Here is a 19,780-nt window from a genome sequence, read left to right as displayed (position 1 = left end):
GTGTGCATGCTGACGGGACAGAACGAGGAGGCGCGCCTGCGATGGGAGGGACTCTCCGGGAGGCTCCGTGAGATGGAGGAGGAGGGCCACAGGGAGGCGCGGAGCCACAACACCAGCCTGGAGGCCCTCCGGGAGGAGAATGACAAGCTGCAGGAGGAGCTGAGGCAGGCCCAGGAACTCCCCTCAAGCCTGCAGGAGAGCCAGAGGGAGATCCAGGACCTGAAGCTCCAGCTCAGTAGCGAGGCCTCAGAGCACGACACCAAGCTCCAGGTGAGACACCTGCTTCACCTGAACCTGCTTAACACATCCACTGACCAAAATATGCAGAGCAATACACTGGAATGAATGTTTCACTTGTCCTGTATTACATAGCTATTAAAGGTCTAGAAGGGGTGAAACATATTAAGAAACCTGCTTAACCAATCCACAGAGGAAACCATGCAAACCATGGCAAACCCTAAATAAAAGATCCAAATGCATTGTGCACTTGAATATTTGGAAACATATTTTTCTTTAGTGTTGTCTTTCAGTATTGCATCTCTTGCAGAAAACCTGCAGATTTTAGCTGTATTACATGCCACAAACATATCAGTTTTCAGTACACATATCAGTAGCAGGTGATGATAGTGTCAGGGATTTAGCATGTTTTGTCATCTACAGGCTGTCACAGAGGAGCTTGAGAGTATGAGATCACAGCTGGAGAACAGACAGCAACAGGTTGCAGCTCTTGAGACTAAGATGGAGGAACTAGAGGTAAGCAGACTGGGTGTCAAAAGTTTCATTTTTTCCATACAATTAACTGGACAGGGAAGGACTCTGCACATTAAGAGGAGACTGACATAGCGGCTAAGGTCAAAGCAACCATTCTGAACGCAATATGTATTGAATTTGTATAGCATTCAACACGATACACTGAAAAAATGACGTATTAACGCAATACCATAAAATAAACATTGTATTTATTTGACCCACAGTCAATGAACCAGAACAGCAGTGAGGCGGTTGAGGAAAACAATTACCACATTGCCAGTACCCAGACTGTTCTTCATCAGAAAGAGGAAGAAGTGGGGAAACTGAGAAAAGAATTATCAAAGTAAGTGCCTTTGCCTACGCAGTAGTCTTGCCTACGCAGTAGTCTTGCCCACGCAGCAGTCTTGCCCACGCAGCAGTCTTGCTCACACAACTGATCATTTCTGGGGAGTTTCTGAGTTCCTGTGTTAAGGTTTTACAGTCCTATGACTCATTCTACACTGGAAATTGCTGCTGCCTTTAAACCGACCAGTTGGGCTGCTATGGCTAGGACATAATGTCTACCATCACATCTCTTAATGTCCTCTAACACATGAACCGTGCCATATAATAGTGTTCTTTCACACGGTTGCTCTTATTACTCTACAGTTTTCTGTGCGATTCTCAGTCCTGTTCTCACTCTTTCCCCCTCTCTTTACCTCCCTCTCTCTCCCTCCATCCCTCTCTCTGTCTCTCACTGTTCCTCCCTCCCTATCTCCCACTGTCAATCCCCCTCACTCCCTCCCTCCCTTCCTCCCCCCTCCCTTCTCCCTTCTCCCTCTCCCTCAGAGCTGAGGAGCAGTTGGCGTTGGCCCAGAAGGCCTGTCAGGACCTGAGTGAGAGTCTTCACCGCACCACCGTGGAGAGGCAGAGCAGCGATCTTAAGACGTCGGCCGAGATTGATGACCTGTACCGCACCAAGAGAAACCTGGAGGAGAGGCTCATCGAGCTCATCAGGTGAACACAACGATTAAATCATGACTGCACAAACTGTACTTACTGTATGTTCACATTCCACATGTTCAGATTTCGATTTCTCTTAATTACTTCCATCTCTATACATACAACTACAAATAATGTTTTGTGTAAACGATGTGCTATCATGTTGCTAATCATGTTGTGCTATGATCATCATAGTTAAAAGAGAAAGTGTTAATGACTGTCGTTTCTGTCTTTCAATGATGGTCATAGCATGACGATGCTGTTGGGCAACACGGCACTGAGCTGTATTGAAGATGAGTGTAGCCCTTGTTCTGAAGCTTTCTGGCTCCCCCTGCAGGGATAAAGACGCGCTGTGGCAGAAGTCGGACGCATTGGAGTTTGAGCAGAAGCTGCGTGAGGAGCAGACGGACCGCGAGCAGAGTAACTGCCTAGGCTGCCACAGCCAGTTCAGCTGGTGGCTACGCAAACACAACTGCAGGTGGCCAAAAACAAACACAACACATTTTCACACTTTTTAAAACCTAGAGGCTAGTAGCATTTAAAAAAAAAAACGTCAACAAACCATTGCTCCCTTGAGGATCCTCTTGCAAACCAGTCCAGACATCAAAATAAGTCAGTGTTCAGATGTTAAAGTGAAATAAAAAATAATACAATTCTCACACACACACACACACACACACACGTTGGTAGGAGATGAAGGTTCTCTGCTTCACATTGACATAGACAGGCTCTTGGCCTGTGACTTGCTCTTCTACTTTCTTCAACTTTTTTCTCATCAGCAGTTGCTTTTTTTAGAATTAGTAATTTAGTTACTGTTCTCCATGTTACTAACTTATTATTTCAATGAATTGGTGCTGTTTGTTTTTCACATTTCTGTCAGGCAGTGTGAATCAAAATCAAGCAGAGTGACGGCTGTGCAGTCCTCATGTAAACCTCAGTTTAAACGTGTTGTTGAGGTCATGCATTTACATAACAGTGGCTGGTTCCGATCAACCCTGCAATGAGACAGGAGAGAGTAACGGGTCACTTCCTGTTTGCCAGGCTGTGCGGGCGGGCCTTCTGCTACTACTGCTGCAGTAACGCGGTGAGCACGCAGCAGGGTGGGACTCGCGAGCGCTGCTGCAAAGACTGCTACACTCAGCACAGTGCTGTGGTGGAGCGTCACCCGCAGGAGGAGCTAGGCACGCCGCCCTACCCGCCCTTCAACCCCCTCACACCACCCAGCTCTGCCGTGCCCAGTGTCAGAGGTAGGCGCAGGAGGAGATCCCGTTTCATGCAGTTGCGCACTCATAAACCTAAAGCACACCTTGTGGGTGGAAAGAGACCACACCTTGGACAAAACAAACTGAAAGCTATTTACACCTGAGCAGTGGTGATTAGCTATACTAGCTGTGTACTAGAACAAAATTAAAGAAGTACAGTAGAATATTTATGTCTAGTACAGTTTACTTCAGTAACAGTTTAGAATTTATTTGAGTAACAGTATTCTACATGTTCTATTTTGGTTCATATTTAGTTTTATGTTTAGCTTCATGCCTAATGTTGTATTTAGATAAAGTAAGGTTAAAGTAGACTGTGTTGAGGACCTTTGATAGCAGTGTCTGCAGCTCTGTTGGCCTGCTCAGTGTCAGTGTAGTGCAGCGACAGCCATGAGTGCCGTGTGACGTCACTAGTGCCGTATGAGGTGTCACAGAGTTCCCCGGGGCATGATGGTATCATATTGCCCCCCCCCCCACCTTCTCACCCCCCTGCAGTGGCTGAGCAGTCTCCCAGGCCTGATGACGCCGTGTTTGACATTATAACTGAGGAGGAGGTGAACTGCATCTATGACAGCGACTCCCTCTCCTACACCACCGCCTGCTCCTCTGAGAGAGGACGACAGGGGGCAGATGAGCTGTGAGTCATGAACCTGCCCCCCCCCCCCACCCCCACCCACCCAGCCCAACTTGTTATAGATCAGTGTCTTGCCTCCTGCTTTCTCTCCATCTATGTTTCTCTTACTCTCCCCCTTTCACTGTTCCTGCCTCTCCCTGATTGTTTTTTTATTTCTCTCTCTCTGTCCCTCTCTTGCTCTCTGTCTCTGTCTGTCTCTCCATCCTTTTTTCCAACCCCTGTGTTTATGTCTCTTTCACCTTCTCTCTACCACTCTGTTTCTGTTTACATTCCTTTTTGTGCCAGGTCTTTCTCACACAGACGCACACACGCGCGCACACACACACACACACGCACACACACACACACTTGCATACACACACACACACACACACACACACACACACACACACACACACAGTTGCATACACACACACACACACACACACACACACATACACATACACTCACTCCTTTCTCTGATTCTTTCCCTCTCAAGCATAAACATTCCCGTTCTCCACACACTTAAACACTTCCACTCACATGCAGACACACACTCCCTCCCATTAGCGTTTATTATGCCATCCTCCACACATCTAAATGGCCGCGCTGCGCCAGCCCCCACCCCCCCTCTCTCTCTCTTTGTGTATATGTGTGTTTATGTCTTCCTCTCTCTTTGTGTGTATGTGTGTCAGGAACAGTAGCACCAGCGCAGGGGACACCACCACTGAGGAGTCTGAGGAGATCATTGCAGCTGTGCAGGATGCTGAGCTGTGCCTGCTTAAGTCTGGAGAACTCACGTGAGCGCCTGGCCTGTGTTTGTGTGTGTGTGTGTGGGACTGGGTGTGGGTTTATGTGTTGGTGGGTGTGTGGGTGTCTTGGTGGGTGTGGCTGTGTTGTGTGTGTGTGTGTGTGTGTGTGTGTGTGTGTTGGTTGGTTGGTGGGTGGATGTTTGTGTGGGTGTGTTTGTGTGGGTGTGTTGGTGGGTGTGTGGGTGTGTTTGTGTGGGTGTGATGGTGTGTGTGGGTGTGTGTGTGTGTGTGTGTGTGGGGGGGGGTGTGGGGGGGGGGGGTGTGTGTGTGTTGAGTGACACTACGCTCCAGTACGAGCTCCGGTTGAGAAAGAGTTGTGTATTGCAGTGCAGTGGTGTTTAGTATACCGGGTCAGCATGCTGATGTAGCCGTTGTGCTGTTATCTCCCAGGCTGTCAGTCCCCTTCAGTGTGGATGAGATCGCCCAGTTTGGAGACGAGTTCCGGGAGCTCTTCGTCAAGTCCAGCTGCTACAGCATCATCCCCATCGCCATTGGCAACGCCGGTCCCACTATCAGTTGGGTGTTTTCCTCCGAGCCCAAGAGCATCACCTTCAGTATGGTGTATAGAGACAGCACTGACATCCCCCTGGAGCAGGCCAAGGTAACCTACACACACAGACACACACACTCTCACAACACACATACATACAGTAACACACACACACACACACACATACACTCTCAAACACACATACATACACTCACACACACACACAAACAGGCACACACGCACACATACACTCATTCACACACATATACACACACACGCACACCTATATATACAAATACACGTCAAAATGTGGTTTTGATCAATTGATAAATTCAGTGTAAATGCCACCAGATACAACATATCCACAATACCTCCTATACTATATGGCACCTTACTTTACAATTCTACTGTACTGGATTATATAACTCGATAAAGCAGTGCAGAACATACATGTTACAGGAAACATATGTATAAATACAGAACCTTCAATACTTTATGGTGTTGACCAGATCAGTTAGAACTCCTTTACCTCTTACAATGACTTCATTTACATTTCACACCAAAGGTGATGATCCCTCTTACGAGATGCAACTCACACAAGGAGACCATCCAGGGCCAGCTGAAAGTCAGAAACCCAGGGCATTACACTCTGATCTTTGACAACTCCTTCTCCAGGTAGGACTCCCAGAGGCCTGACGGGCCTAGAGCTGCATTATGGTCATGTGTGATGCTCTTTCCCACACAGCTTACCTGTATGTGTCTCTCCTCCTCTTCCATGCTCTTCCAGGTTCATCTCAAAGAAAGTACTTTACCGCCTGTCTGTGGAGAAACCGGTGATCTACGACGGCAGTGACTGTCCCTAAACACACACACGCACACACCCCCCTTAACCTCCAGATGTGTCTGTGTGCGACAGACAGACAGGGGCAGGTTTGAAAGCAGCTGTCCTTGGGTCTACCTGGCACCTGTTGGGACAGAGAAAGGTTCTTGAATGTGTGTTTTAGAGTACTCAGTAGTGGGCACAGGATGGCTTACAAGGTAGAATTCTTCAGAACAGCAGAACGTTCTCCTGCGTGCTCATCATGTCTAGAACCCAAAGAATAGAGCAGCAACCCAAAGCCACACATGCATACGGTACTTGGGAAAGCGTCTTCATATTATTATTATTATTACTATTATTATTTTTATTATTAATTTTATTATTATTATTATTATTATTATCATGGGAAACTCTCCTATACTTATCTTTTTTTGAGAAAGCCTGTTTGGAATGGTGTGTTACATAGTTTGTATTTCCAGTTGATTAGTATGTTTTTAAAGGACAAGTCAGGTTGTGTCAAAATATATATAAATAAACAGAAGTACACTACAGAAGTGAGAGAACCTAGTGAACCTTATCTATGCTATGATATTGCACATACTGTTTTTCTAAAGACAAAAAGTTTAAATTTTTCTAATTTACACTGACATCTTGAAGCCTTTTGAAGAGAACAAGATATTTTTGTCGTACTGTAGGAATGTTTCAAGATTGATTCTCTTACCAAGTCAGCCTTGACTGTCAAATATTTATAGTGACTTATGAAATGCCAACCCTTATCTTTCATACTTGATGGCTAGTTTCGAAAAACAATGTGAAGGACTGTGTCAACTGAATGCTCGAATTGCATAGCATGTCATAACGATGTAAACCAGATAAGCTGTTCCATGTAGTGACTGGAAAAAATGCATGCATGCATTGCCACTGTCATCTCTCAAATGTTATTGTGTAATAACATAAAGGTCATTTTTTGGAATTAAATGATTCTGTACTGATGCAGCATTTTGATGTTTGAAAAGCAAGTGTATGTACCAGTATCCTCATTACCCTCTCAAAGAGCTGACAGAAGCCTTCTCTCGCATAGGATGTGGCTCTGGAACTGACCTGGGCCAGACTAGGGCCAAATCAAGGCCAGACTAGGGCCAGACCTAGTTTCAGCTCTTTTAATATCTCAGCTCTGGTGACTTTCACTGAGCTAATGGAGGTTGGGATGGCTCAGTTTTGTTCTTCAATCCCTTCAAGCATCACTGTGCAATGACCATCATAACATAAAGAGAGAGTGTTCAAAAGAATGATCTCTCTCTAAGTTACAGATGGTTGTTGCACAGTGCCTTTTTGGAAATGCATCCCTGGCCAGTAGGAAACACTTACAGACTTGGCAGTGGAGCATTGCTAGCTGGTTGTCTGTAATTCAGGCAGGCTTTTCAGACCTATGGGTCCTTTATTATATATCATTTTTACATTGAGCAAACTTTTTTGTATTCAATTGACGTATGAGAAACAAATGAAAGCAGATTTTGTTTTCTTCCACCGCTGAAATTCTCCGAACTGCATCCAGCATCATCTCAGTGCAAATAATGGATGTCTTTTATTACTTTTTTTGTAACACACTAAGAGTACTGCAGCCTTTTGTAAACATGCACTTTTTCAATGTCCAGCTTTCAAACTGAACGCAGGCATCCCCATCAGTTGCATTAAGTATTATGCTCCAGACGGCCATCTGTGGATGTTTCCATGTACGAAATTACATCAGTAGTATGGTGTGGTTCTTTTTTTCTTTTCTTTTTCTTTGGTTTTTCTTTTAACTTCCTTTGCTGTGAAACCTAAAATGTACTCTGCTCTTTGAATCTTGATTGAATGTACTGTTCTCTCTGTACCACTCTTTCTCTGATCTCTTTTTCTTCTTTAAATGTCATGTTCACACGTTCACACCTGTCCTCTCTGCTCTCTGCTCCACACATTACCACCAAAAAGATGTTGGGTGAAAGGTTGTTGATACGTAAGTCCAACAACCAATCAACTTACCCTTCCCTGCTCCTGAAGCAATGTGTTAATTGGCTGGTATTTTTCAGGGCTGGATCCGAGCCACTATGTTGTATGAAACACGCCTGTTTCACAGAGCGCGCGCACACAAAACAGTAAGAGGACCGTGAGGAGCAATACGCTGAATTTGACAAAAAAGTGGATTGTATTAGAATTGTGGACTTCTACTTTAAATGTCACACTCATACGTTCACCTGACCTCTCTGCTCTCTCTGTGCCTCATTACCACAGAGCATGCTCCCTTTTCTACTCCATAATGCTAGTTCGGGATCTGTGGTTGCCTGTGGTAACAGCAACCCCCCTGCCCCCCCATCACCACCCACCTTCCCTCTGTGTAGATGGTGACAGCATGTTCACTTGCTGTGTTTGTGTGTGTGTGTGTGTGTGTGTGTGTGTGTGTGTGTGTGAGAGAGAGAGATGTGGGGTTAGGGGGTGGAGTCCATCTGAAGGCTCTGTGTTTATATGGTGGCCAGGCCGGCTATTTCCCAAGGTTAATGATCTCATTGTAAATCCCATCACATCCCCTCTGGTTGGCCAAGCCAGCATGCCCCCATGGCTCACTGATTTATACTCAGGCTGAGGGGGAGGGGGGATTGCTTGTGAGAGAAGGCGACGTGCTGCACATGCCAACGCTGTTCTGAGGCAGGCAGCCAGAGAGCGAGAGAGGAGAGACAGACAGAGAGAGAGAGAGAGAGAGAGAGAGAGAGAGAGAGAGAGCGAGAGAGAGAGAGAGAGAGAGACGCCCAGTCATATCACAGGGAGGCGGAGGCATACACATAAAAACACATGCACTAGTACACACATATGTGCACACACATACGTATGTGCACACACAGGGACACATATACATGCTAATGTATGTACATACTGTACACACACTCATTCTCTAACGCACACACTAACAGATGGCCACACACACATTGTAATGCACACACTCACACAGACACACAGCACAAAAAAAGCATATATTAGTTAAACACACACAGCCAATGCTTTGTCTCACTCACAGACACACACGCACATGCACACACACACACACACACACACTCAGAGACACACACAGACACACACAGACACAAGCCACAGCACAGGGATGCATGTATTATTTAAGCACACACAGCCCGTGGTTTTGTCTCACTCCACACCGACACACACACCAACACACACACACACACACACACACACATATAAACCCACATTTGCACACACTGCTAAAAGCGATTTCCACTAGCAAGTAGCAGGAATGGAAATAAATGAGGGTGTCTCAGAGCAGCAGCACTGCACGCTCCCCTACCCTCACACACACACTTTGTAAGGATCCCTGGAAGGAAACAAATGAATGTGTCTGAGTGTTAGTGGGAAGCCTGCATGTGTTTGTGTGTGAGTGTATGTGTGTGTGTGTGTGTGTATGTGTGCGTGTGCGCTTTTTCATGTCCTTAATGATCTCTCTGCGACTGGAGTGTTGGTTGTGACTCAGCCCATAAAACAGCGCGCTGATGTTTTGTTTTACAACCGGAACTTTCCTGCCCGTCACACACTCTAGGCCATCCGTCACCTTTAGAACACACGCCAGCACCTCCCAATACACACACACATACACACACAGACACAGACATAGACTCCATAAACGTGTGGCTCTGTGAATGTAGAAAGTTTACATCTTCAAAAGTCTTGTTTACATTTCATCTTACACACTGCTTTAACACTATCCTTCTGCTGCAGGCCAAGTGCTGGTATTTCCTTAAGGAAATGCGCGCACAGCTTGAAATCACAATATGCTGCACAAAGCAGAATTCATTGCATTGCAAACCTCATCCTTAAGTGCTGAGCATGGCATGGTGAAGCGAGGCAAGGTGAAATGGTGTTGAGGTTGTGGTGGTACAGGGGGAGTCAAGGTAGGAGGGAGGGGGTGGGGGAGGGTGGTGAAGGTGAGAGGCGGAGGCGAGGCGAGGGAATGAAAGGCAGCGTCCATCTTGGAGGTGAATGAGCTGCAGATGATTCATCTGTGGCTGGCTCTAAGAAACTGCTCACTCCTTCCCGCACTTCTTAGGTCAGGGCGAGAGCACTGCAGCCATTAAGCCTCGAGAGCCAGAAGTGGACAGGTAGTGTCCACTTTAAATGCTGCTGTGTTTAAAATCTTACTGTTGGCCCAGTCATGAACCAGTGACAACACACGTAAAGCTTGAGCAATGAGCTTTTGCAAGTGACTGTCATGTTATCGCCACATTGATTGAAGTCTCACAACTGTGAGTCTATGATGGCCTATTATGTTTACAGAAAGATATATTTACAGAAAGACAAAATAAAAAAATAAAAGAAACATGAATGGATTGGGCGTGGATGTGTGAAAACTGAGACCACTAGGTGGTGATCTCAAACCAGCCTGGTGAACCCACAGGAGCTGTGCGATTTTCTGTGGCGGACACTCTCACACTCTCCACTCATTTCTCTGTGCTTAGAAAACCAATCAGCTAGTAACATATATTATATGTTATATATAACTGAAAATGTATGTTATAAGTTCATCACCTGCTAATCGCCAAAGTAATTTATGTATACAACATTGTTAAAAGGCTTTCAAGTCTGAAACATGACACCTTCAGTGTTTTACATAGTCACATGTAAATCCCCTGCAGCTGATAAGAATTTGGCCTGAATAATACATACAGTTCATACTACATTCATCAATGTGAATAATCTGGAGTGCGGCTGGGCTTTACAGCAGCTCCCCTGAAACCTGTTTACTTTCCTGAGGCTGCGTTTTATTACCCTAATTGAATAAAACAGTCTCATTGCACGCCGCAGCCTGGGAGAAACGAGAGTGCGGCTGGACCCAGTGCAGCACTCTGACTCACTACACACACATACACACACGAATGCATGTGTGTGCAAGCCGCTCCTGTTGTATCATTCATATCCCAGTGTGTATGTGCCTGCTGTAATCCTCTGTGTCTTCTTCTGAGTGTGAGAGTGTGTGCGTGTGTGTGTGTCAAACACAATTTCATTACCAGTGTTTCTCCTGCAGTCCGCAGAGAGTTGTAGGGGCATGTAGCACAAACTACATGCCCCGCAGATGACGAGAGAGGCACCCTGGCACTCGTCTAATCTCGCATTCTCTCTCATTCTCTCATTTTTGTTATCTCTCTGTCTCCCATCCTCTCGCTCCTTACTTTCACTTGTGATTCACTTCACTTATATTCCCTGTTCTGTTTCTCTACTATTCTACTTTTTTGCAGCCTTTGCACCATTAAAAGGTGATGCATTGTTCAGTCACTACCTGCCCTCTCATAATAAACCCCATCATGCCTCATGACCCTATTACCAAAGCAACAGCTCGCTCGCTCTCTCTCTCTCACTCGTCCTCAGTCGGACGCGACAAATTGGAGCGCGGAGGAAAAGACAGCCATAACAAAGGCTGTTGACCCCCAGGGGAGCGGAGAGTCATTCAGGACTTTTTATTTTATTTTATTTTCCTGGCTTGACCCAAGGCACCTTCCACTTCCTGTGATCCATCAGAGCAGATCACGCCCCTCCCCATCTCTCTCGTGGAGTATGAATTTGTCTGCTCAGTGAGGCCCGGAGACTTCCTGGAGCTGTATATCTGCCCTGACAGCAGCTGACTGCGGCCCCAATATGCACCATAGTCGCTGCTCTCTGAGTGTTGAGATGATGAATGAGTGAGAGGGTAGGCAGAGCACCATGTGGAGATCTCTGCACACCCTTCATACAGGATACAGAGACAGAGAGAGACAGAGAGAGGAGCTCTCTAAATTATTCTGCTGCTAGGATGATATATGGCTTCTGTGTTGGATAAATTATTCTGTGGCACACACACAGAGAGAGAGAGAGAGAGATACAGACACACAGTCATTGTTAGCTGAAATATTCTCTCTAAAAATGAAATACTTTTACCTTTGGTTCGAGAGTTTGTGAGATAGAAAATAGATACAGTAGTCTTCTTTTATTTCATCAAGCTGGCAGATATATTCAGAAAGACTCAAAATACTCAGCTGTATCATTGACCTTTTTTTTTATTATATCCTAGTCAAGCTCTCTGATTGGTGTCTTATCAGCAAATTATATTTATTTTCTGTCACTGTTGCTATAACATGTGATCGACTTATTAATATTTCAATATCCAAAATAAAACTATGTACAGTAAATGACACTCGTGGTTATTCTGACAATACTTTTGATACCTTGCCTAGCTGACATTTAAATCTAACATCTTCTTTCGGTCTTAACCGTTGACCCTAGTTTCAGGCTGACCCACACACACACTATACCTCTACCTGAACTGTAGGCTTAAAGCCCTCTCTTGTGTCGCCCTTTGATCCTCTGTCATAAGCTGCCAAATAAGTATAAAGGAGATTATAAACAAATATGAATTAATGCATTGATCACATGAGGTGAAATATACGAAAATAAATAATTTGCGGAATTCAAAAAGCAAGGGATTGGCAGTGTTTCTGTGGCCTCAGATGCCTTTTGTGAACTGATCAAATACACCCTACTTTATAGTTCTTTACTTTATTTATTTGTTCTATATTCTTTCAGCTTTGTTTTGAATCTTATTTTTGTAGATTCTTTTATAATATACTTAATATAGTATACCTTTTTAATCTCATTTTTGAATGTTCTTTTATCTTCTCATTTGTAAAGCACTTTGAATTGCCAATGTGTAGGAATTATCCTATGTATATATAAACTTACCTTGTCTTACCTTATGCTGGGAATCTTCCTTACTGGTTGAGAGCTTCTTTTGTTGAATAATTACAGAATGGCATAAACAAAGTGAGACAAATCGTAGAGGAAAGAGGGTTTTAGTTATTGACCAGGTGCTACACCACAAGAATCCGAGGATTGTTTGTCAACATATGTCTGTTTCCTGTTGTCATTTGGCTCCCCTACTTACTAGTGGTATTATATCTGTTGTTTCCATGGTAACCTGCAGTCCTACAACCTAGCTCTGCTATAAAATCTCAAAACATCAGCAATGTTTGCAAGGCTAAGTTGATTCATCGGGACCGCTTCTGGGAAAGGAGAGAGGTGGGTTTACCAGAAATGATGAATAAAGACGCCAAGGGAACACATTCAAAGCCTACCAGGAAAGCATTTTTCAATCTCCTATCCTACCTACACCCCCCTCCCCCACCCCACACACAGATACACTCCCCAGTATGAATAATAACACAACCACATCACTGCCAAAGGGTTCCTCAGGATTGCTGGATGGAGTTCAGCGGAGACGTCGAAGTCATTGTGTGGCTGAAGAGCTCCCGAGAGAGCCCCACCTCTGCTTCTCACTAGAATACAATGATCTCTCTCTCACTCTCCCCTTCTCTGTGTGAGGGGTAGAGATCTCTCTCTTTCACTCTCTCACTCCCTCTCTTTCTCCTTCTCCCTCTGTCTGTGATCTGTCTCTCCCCCTATTTCTTTCATTCTTTTCTCGCTCTCTCTTTCTCTGCAGTGCTCTGACATGTGGGCTAGCCTCCTGCTTCTCCTCTCAGCCACTGGGTAATGATGCGCTGTATCTTATTTGAAGAAAACTCTGGTGGTCAGTCATTTACAATGTCTTTCACATCTCTTCCCCCACCCTCTACGTTTTTTTAAGTGGATTTCTTGGTCTGGTGGGGCCTCGGAAATAACCATGTGATTTCTGGGTTGGATTCAGAGGTGTTAATCATTACTTTGCCATGTAGATACTGCATACACCGAATGTGAAGCACACTAACGGTGCCTAGCCTGCGTGAACACAAATATCTTACAGGCCAACAAATGACCTGCGATTGTTGAAACTTTGGTGAAACCTGTGTTATGTTCTAGATGCGTGTCGCGTGTAGCACCACACAAGCAGACGTCTCATCTTTGAGGATGGATGAGGTGTTCCCACTTGTCTCCTAATTACTGTTATTTGTGTGTTTTTTGATGTCAGCACAAAGGCTGTGCAATTACAACACACAGCTTCCTGTGACGGACATTCTCACCAGCACCGGTTTCCATGGATACTAAGCCTTGTTCTCTAGAAACACCCCCACCCCCCTCCGTAACTCTCATCATTGACTTCTATTAGGAAGCAGGGATATGTTCTCTTATGTGCTACCAATCGTGAGGAGGGGAGCATTAACTAGACCAGGGAGGCTCAGACTTCTTTTGAACATCTTGGCTAAAACCAGAATGACCACAGCAAAGGAAGATCCCCATTTTTAAATGACTTGCTTGAAATACATAATTTTTTCTCTCACATCGTGAGTAACCATATGGGTTTGGATTCGAAAGACATTACTGCAGAAGGTTTTATTAATCCTCTTAATGCATTTTAAAGTGGGCTGTTAAATGGGGTTGAGCAAAAGTGACACTGAGCCTTGAAATGACTCCACTGAACTCTGACATCTCATCCTGTCACTCAGAACATACGTTCTCTAGGCAAGTACAGTAGTGATGGAAACTTCTAGACTCTAGAACATGGAAACAAAGTTAAATCACTTAAGGTATCTCAGTGCATGTTTAGGTAACGGTTAGCTTGTTGGCTACACACCCAATAATGATGGCTTACTCAGCTATCCCTGTCAGGTGAATAAACAGGACATACTAAATGACCTCTGGTATTCCTGCTATTGGTCAAATTTAAATGATAGCTTTTAAAAGGTGGAGAATGATAGAATGATTGTTCAGTAGCCCTAAATTATCTTACTCACCCTACACCTAATGGCACTGTTGGTAGAAACAGTAGAAAATGCGGCAGAGTGGATTGCAGCCCCCTTTCACCAGCAACATGGACAGTTGTCACAGTTGTCTATCATTTAGCCAAAAGGTACAGTCCATTGATGTATGCCAACCAGAACTGGTGATCAGTGGTGTCGCCGTCAATGGTCACCCAGAGAGATCTTTTACCTTGCATCTTGGTGCACCTCCATCCCTGTTGTCTTGGGCCGGATCCAGCAGGATCCTGGGGGAACCGATGAAATGGTGGGCAAGGACTGCGGTTTGCTCAGGAGAATGTGCTCTCACAGTCATTTAGGCTGGAGGCTCCAGAGGAATGCTTGGAGGGCCAGTTTGTCTTGTATCGTAGCGTTGAAGGTTGGGACACCCAAGTTTGGAGTAGAAATGGAGGCCTGCGACAAGAGCCCAGGTCGTCTTCTCCTGCATTGTTTGACCAGCTTGTCCCTAGCGCCATCAGCGTCAAAAGGTCAACCTAACAGGCATTTGCAGCACTTTCTCAGCGGCCCGGTTTTAGCCTATAGATCCGTGAGGACTAGCAGAGCCTTGCCTTCCAGAGCGAAGGAGACTTGGACTGCCATCTCTTCCACTTGCCATGCATTGAGCTGAGCTGCCATCTACACTTGGATGAGGCACGTCTCTTGTAGTCCTTCCCGGTTATAGTGTAGCAGCATCGTTGCTCCCCGCCAAGATGCTCCTGGCCTCATAGGGTCAGCACCCAGGTGGCCTCCAGGAAAGCAGAGGTCGGCCCGATGTCCGTTGTCCGATGTCCCCAGGTCCTTTGACAGTTCCAAGAGAACTTGGCATGTCGCCAGGTCCAGACCCAGATCCTGGCAGTGTTGATGTTCTGTCACTCGGCAGTCCAACTTGGTCCTACACTGGGGAAAGCTGGCTCCATTGACAGTCTCACTCTGGCAGGCACCAAGCAGTATCTGGTATCCTCATTGAGACTCTTTGAATATCTGCTAGCAGCAGCATATTTGCTTAAAGTTGTGCCCCCTTCCACTGCATGAGCCCCTCAATCACCTTTAGCATCATTATCTTAAGGATCCCACCTTTGACACTAGTATGGAAAGCTAGTGTAGAGGGAGGTGCCAAGAGGCAGAAATTAGAATTCTCAGAAAGTTTGAAAGCAATTCCTTTGCTCCCTTCTCTACACAGCCCAAATAATGCTATCTGTTAATCCGTTTTACACAGAAGAGAACCTGCAACACGTTAGAACCACAGGAGGGCAGGTCTAACATGGCGCTTAAACTGACTTGTGGACAGATAACATTAAACCAACACCAGGCATAAATGACGACAGTTACAAACGCTATCATCAAACATATCTAAATATATATATATATAAATATAGACAATGATTAAATCAAGCTACAAAATGAGACACAGGTGAGGACAATAACAGGAGGGCGGGGTCATCACAAAACACAAGAAATTCCTTTACAAAGCAGATAATGACCAACAACAGCCACCAGAGGCCAACAAAGTCCAAAACCATGACACCTAAAGGCCTGAAGTGTGACAATCATGAAGACGGCCATTAATTCAGCTGTGACATGACAAAGGAATAGCAGCGAACCACAGCTTTACATTCTTTCACAAAAGATAATTTGACAGACAATGACACTGATTTGAAACACACATGAAGCTGACGTACCATGCAGAAATATTCCCTTGACCCTCCTTTCAGGAGAAAGTAAATCATCCAAATCTGTGAATAGCCATTTCACAACAAACAATAACAGCCACCATGTGTGTGTTGAATTCTTCCCTGCTGTCTCCTGCGACTTGTATCTGCTCAACTCCGAGACTCACAACAATCCCTGGAAGCCTGCTGCCCCACTAATTGGCCTGCATACATGTCTCTGTGTATAAATGCACACACACACACACACACACACACACACACACACACACACACACACACACACACACACACACACACACACACACACACACACACACACAACACACACACAAACACACAATGTCTGGCTTGTGTGTTGTGCCGAAAATATATTTTTCATTATACAAGATGGCACTGTGACCATGAAGCAAATACACATATACAGACTTACAAAGGGGTATTACAGTATTGCCCTGTGCAAGCAGAGTACTTTAGATGAGTGTTCAACCACAAAACACATTCTGTTAACAATACTACCAACACACACCTCGTCACATTCTCCTGTTACAAACTCATATCATGTTCCGCCTAGCTTCCTGCCTGAATGGTTAATTTGCAGTAACAGGTGCACTGCTCATGCCAGCCAAAGGGGAGTTAAAAGATTTAATTGAGCAATTGTAGAGAGATTAACCTGGCTAATTGCAACCTTTAAACCTTCCATGGCAGCAAGAGAGATAAAATGTAGTGGTAGAGCCCTTTGCGCTGCCTAAGCTTTTAGCTGTCACTTTCTGGCAGCTGTGGAAGCATCACAGGATTTCATCTGCATCTCTTTAGCATTTTTGTTTGACTTTTTTGGTTATTTCTTTATATCTTTATTTTTCTGTGGCTCTTTTTTCTTTTGCCGTCATGTCACAGTGCAGCGACGCCGTTGTTTGGTGGGGTTACCATGTGACTGTCGTCAGGCTAATCATAGATCAATAGATTCATCAGGGCTGCTGTGTTTTGGTCGTGTTCTGCAGCACTGTGTGCATCTCTGAGGCAGAAATCACTTCATTAGAGGGCAGAATGAAAGTCTTGCATACCGAGTCTGTGATGTTTTATTCATCACCCCTTTCTCCCTCCGTTCCTCCCTCCCTCTCTCCCTTCCTCCCTCTCTCCCCTGCTTCCCAGCCTCCACCTACATGCTGTGTCTTTTGCTCCTCTCACCCTTTTTCACTCATCTCTCTCTTACTCTTTTGTTCCCTTTTTCCACCCTCCACCTCTATCCTGTCTCTCTGCCCTCCTTTCTGTCCTCCACTCTGTCTCTTTATCGCCCTCCTTTATTCTTGCTCTACCTCTCTCTTTCCCTCCTTCTATGTTTCTCTCAATGTACCTCTCCAACCTCACCTCCCTCCCTTTCTCTTTCTCGCTCTCACTGTCCACTTTGCCTTTTCCCCCTTGTTTCTCTGCCCCCTCCCAGTTCTCCAGCTTTTACCCCCCCACCCCATACCACCCCATCCCCACCTCCTCCACTGTGCCCATGTGTTCTTGATCTGACACCCATCACAGCGACTCCACCAGCTGGAGTGTCAAAGGCAGAGACACGGAGCAGACAAGAGGAAAGGGGAGAGGGCATCAAGTAGAGGGCAAGAGGGGGACTTTTTGACTTTAAAAAAACTCCTTATTTAATGGTAGGAAGAATTGTTGTTGTCCTGAATAAAAATGTTTCCTGACATACCATAATAAGATACCTCATGACATCATATTACTATTTACTGCAATAATAATACTTCCCTAACAGAAACAGTGGTGTGGGGGGAGGGACACAAAAAATGTAAAGGGAAGGGAAACAGAAAGAATGACAGTTGGAGAGAGAGAGAGAGAGAGAGAGAGAGAGAGAGAACAAATGGCATTACAAAAGGATGTGTGTGTATGGGGGAGGACCTTGAATTTCACCCAAAATTGTTATTGACAAATTTAATGAAAAAGGGGTGCCTGTTCAAGAGCGCATCATCTTCTTAAGGCCTTCTACTGTCAAAAGCAGGAGGAGAAAAAAACACAGAACAGAGCCACACACAAGGCTGACTTTCAAAACAATGTCAGTTCGCAGAGATGTGCCAAAACTCCAGAGATTCTGTACCGAACAGCCAGTGCCAAACACACACACACACACACACACACACACACACACACACACACACACACACACACACACACACACACACACACACACACACACACACACACTGAAACATGCACTCTGCATCTCAATGTGGTTGGCACCCTAAGATGCACTCCTATTCACTACTGTAAGCAGCAACAGAGCTGCTAGTGCAGTAGTAGGCATGTAACAAAAATGTTCTCACTAACATGACCACATGGCTTAATGAAAATGAAATTAACAACAGTTATAAACAGTCATTGGGCATGTCCTCAAATTAAATTAAATCAATACAGTCTTGATTTTATCTGCTGATGTCACATTCTGACTTAAAAATGAAATAAAATAAAAAATAAACATTTTCATTAACTATTTTTGTTCTTGATAATAATACTACTCATAATATATATTTAATTAAACCTTAATTGTTGTGTTTTCCATGCAATGATACTGAGACCCTAATAGCAACTAGAGATGTGAACGTGTGTGTGTGTTCCCTGGCTGTTGGCCCAACTGCAGATACTTCAGGTGAGGTGAGAGGGTGTGATGGTGTCTCTGAATCTGTTTAAAGCCCTTGTAAACACTCCCTCTATCAAGGGCTCTCGCCGTCCTCAGCTAGCGCTCTGTGATTACTGAGCCGAGCCCAGGCACAGCAGTCTGTAACATGCTTCTGTGTGGCACGCAGTCTCTATAGTATTACACACCTTGCATTTCCATGGCTTGGGCTCCGGCTCGATTTTGTTCAGAGAGCGATGATGACTGTCTGAATATTATGTTCAGGGTCTGCCACTGTCTGTTGTCTTTCCTTGAAGAGGGGTTGTCTGTTTGTCTGTGCTAATCTTTTGCCTGTGTAGCACCATGTTGAGAGACGGTGGTGTGTCACAAAAGCACTGGGGTGTAAGAGCAAGGTCTGCAGAACCTGTTTATTTAATGCCAAGTTTAAAAGAAGACATGGTGAAGCCCCAACTGGTAGTTTTTAAGGATGCATCTTTGGCCTCCCCGCTGCACTGCTTTTTATACTCAGTCGCCGGGTAAAACGAAAGGACAACTTGGTCTGGGTTGCCATGGAGATCAGTAGCTACAGAATGAAAGACTTTGAATGGGCGTCCATGGCTGACAGGATTGGTGGAAGACATAATTTCTCTCTCTCTCTCTCCCTAGCGCTCCTTTTTTTCATTCTGTTTTTCTGGATTTTTTTTTGTGGCAAAGAACAGCAAAAATGACTTGCAAGATACAAAGCATATAGCACACATCGACAGTACTGTGTAAAACAGCACAATAAACCCAGCCAAAGGAAACCTTTGTGTTATGATGCATTATCTAGATGCATCTGGCCTATGTATGACTCAGTGCATTGGTACGTACAACGTAACACAATCGTGTGCCGTAATTATATTAGCATTCCTCTGCGGAGGGCTTATTTAGTATCCTCCTGGCTTTGGCACCCAGCGTGTTTGAGCTGTGGATCAAGCATCATCCCTGGAGCACACGTTTATCTGCGGCTGGCCCCCTCCCCTACCTCACC

At 45.0% G+C, this 19,780-nt stretch overlaps 1 protein-coding gene across 2 annotated transcripts in view; it reads left to right on the top strand.

Moving 5' to 3' along the window:
• The window catches only part of fyco1b (FYVE and coiled-coil domain autophagy adaptor 1b), a 17,424-nt gene extending 9,826 nt beyond the window's left edge, over positions 1-7,598 (top strand). The window contains exons 8-18 of one of the 2 annotated variants that reach the window (XM_080836999.1): positions 1-270; positions 661-753; positions 975-1,093; positions 1,579-1,746; positions 2,069-2,209; positions 2,773-2,978; positions 3,486-3,627; positions 4,299-4,403; positions 4,806-5,016; positions 5,471-5,580; positions 5,693-7,598. The exon at positions 1-270 is cut by the window's left edge and continues 1,950 nt beyond it. In XM_080836999.1, the coding sequence (XP_080693125.1) occupies positions 1-270; positions 661-753; positions 975-1,093; positions 1,579-1,746; positions 2,069-2,209; positions 2,773-2,978; positions 3,486-3,627; positions 4,299-4,403; positions 4,806-5,016; positions 5,471-5,580; positions 5,693-5,768 (1,641 nt within the window). In that variant the 3' untranslated portion in view covers positions 5,769-7,598. Of the gene's footprint in view, positions 271-660; positions 754-974; positions 1,094-1,578; positions 1,747-2,068; positions 2,210-2,772; positions 2,979-3,485; positions 3,628-3,909; positions 4,404-4,805; positions 5,017-5,470; positions 5,581-5,692 lie in introns of those variants that run through there. The other variant, XR_013968616.1, reaches the window with a different exon arrangement.
• The last annotated feature ends 12,182 nt before the right edge of the window (positions 7,599-19,780 follow it).

Source organism: Sprattus sprattus, assembly GCF_963457725.1.
Source record: "Sprattus sprattus genome assembly, chromosome: 4".
Classification (NCBI taxonomy): Eukaryota; Metazoa; Chordata; class Actinopteri; order Clupeiformes; family Clupeidae; genus Sprattus; species Sprattus sprattus.
Note: the sequence above shows the minus strand (reverse complement) of the source record. Positions and strands in the feature narration are given on the sequence as shown.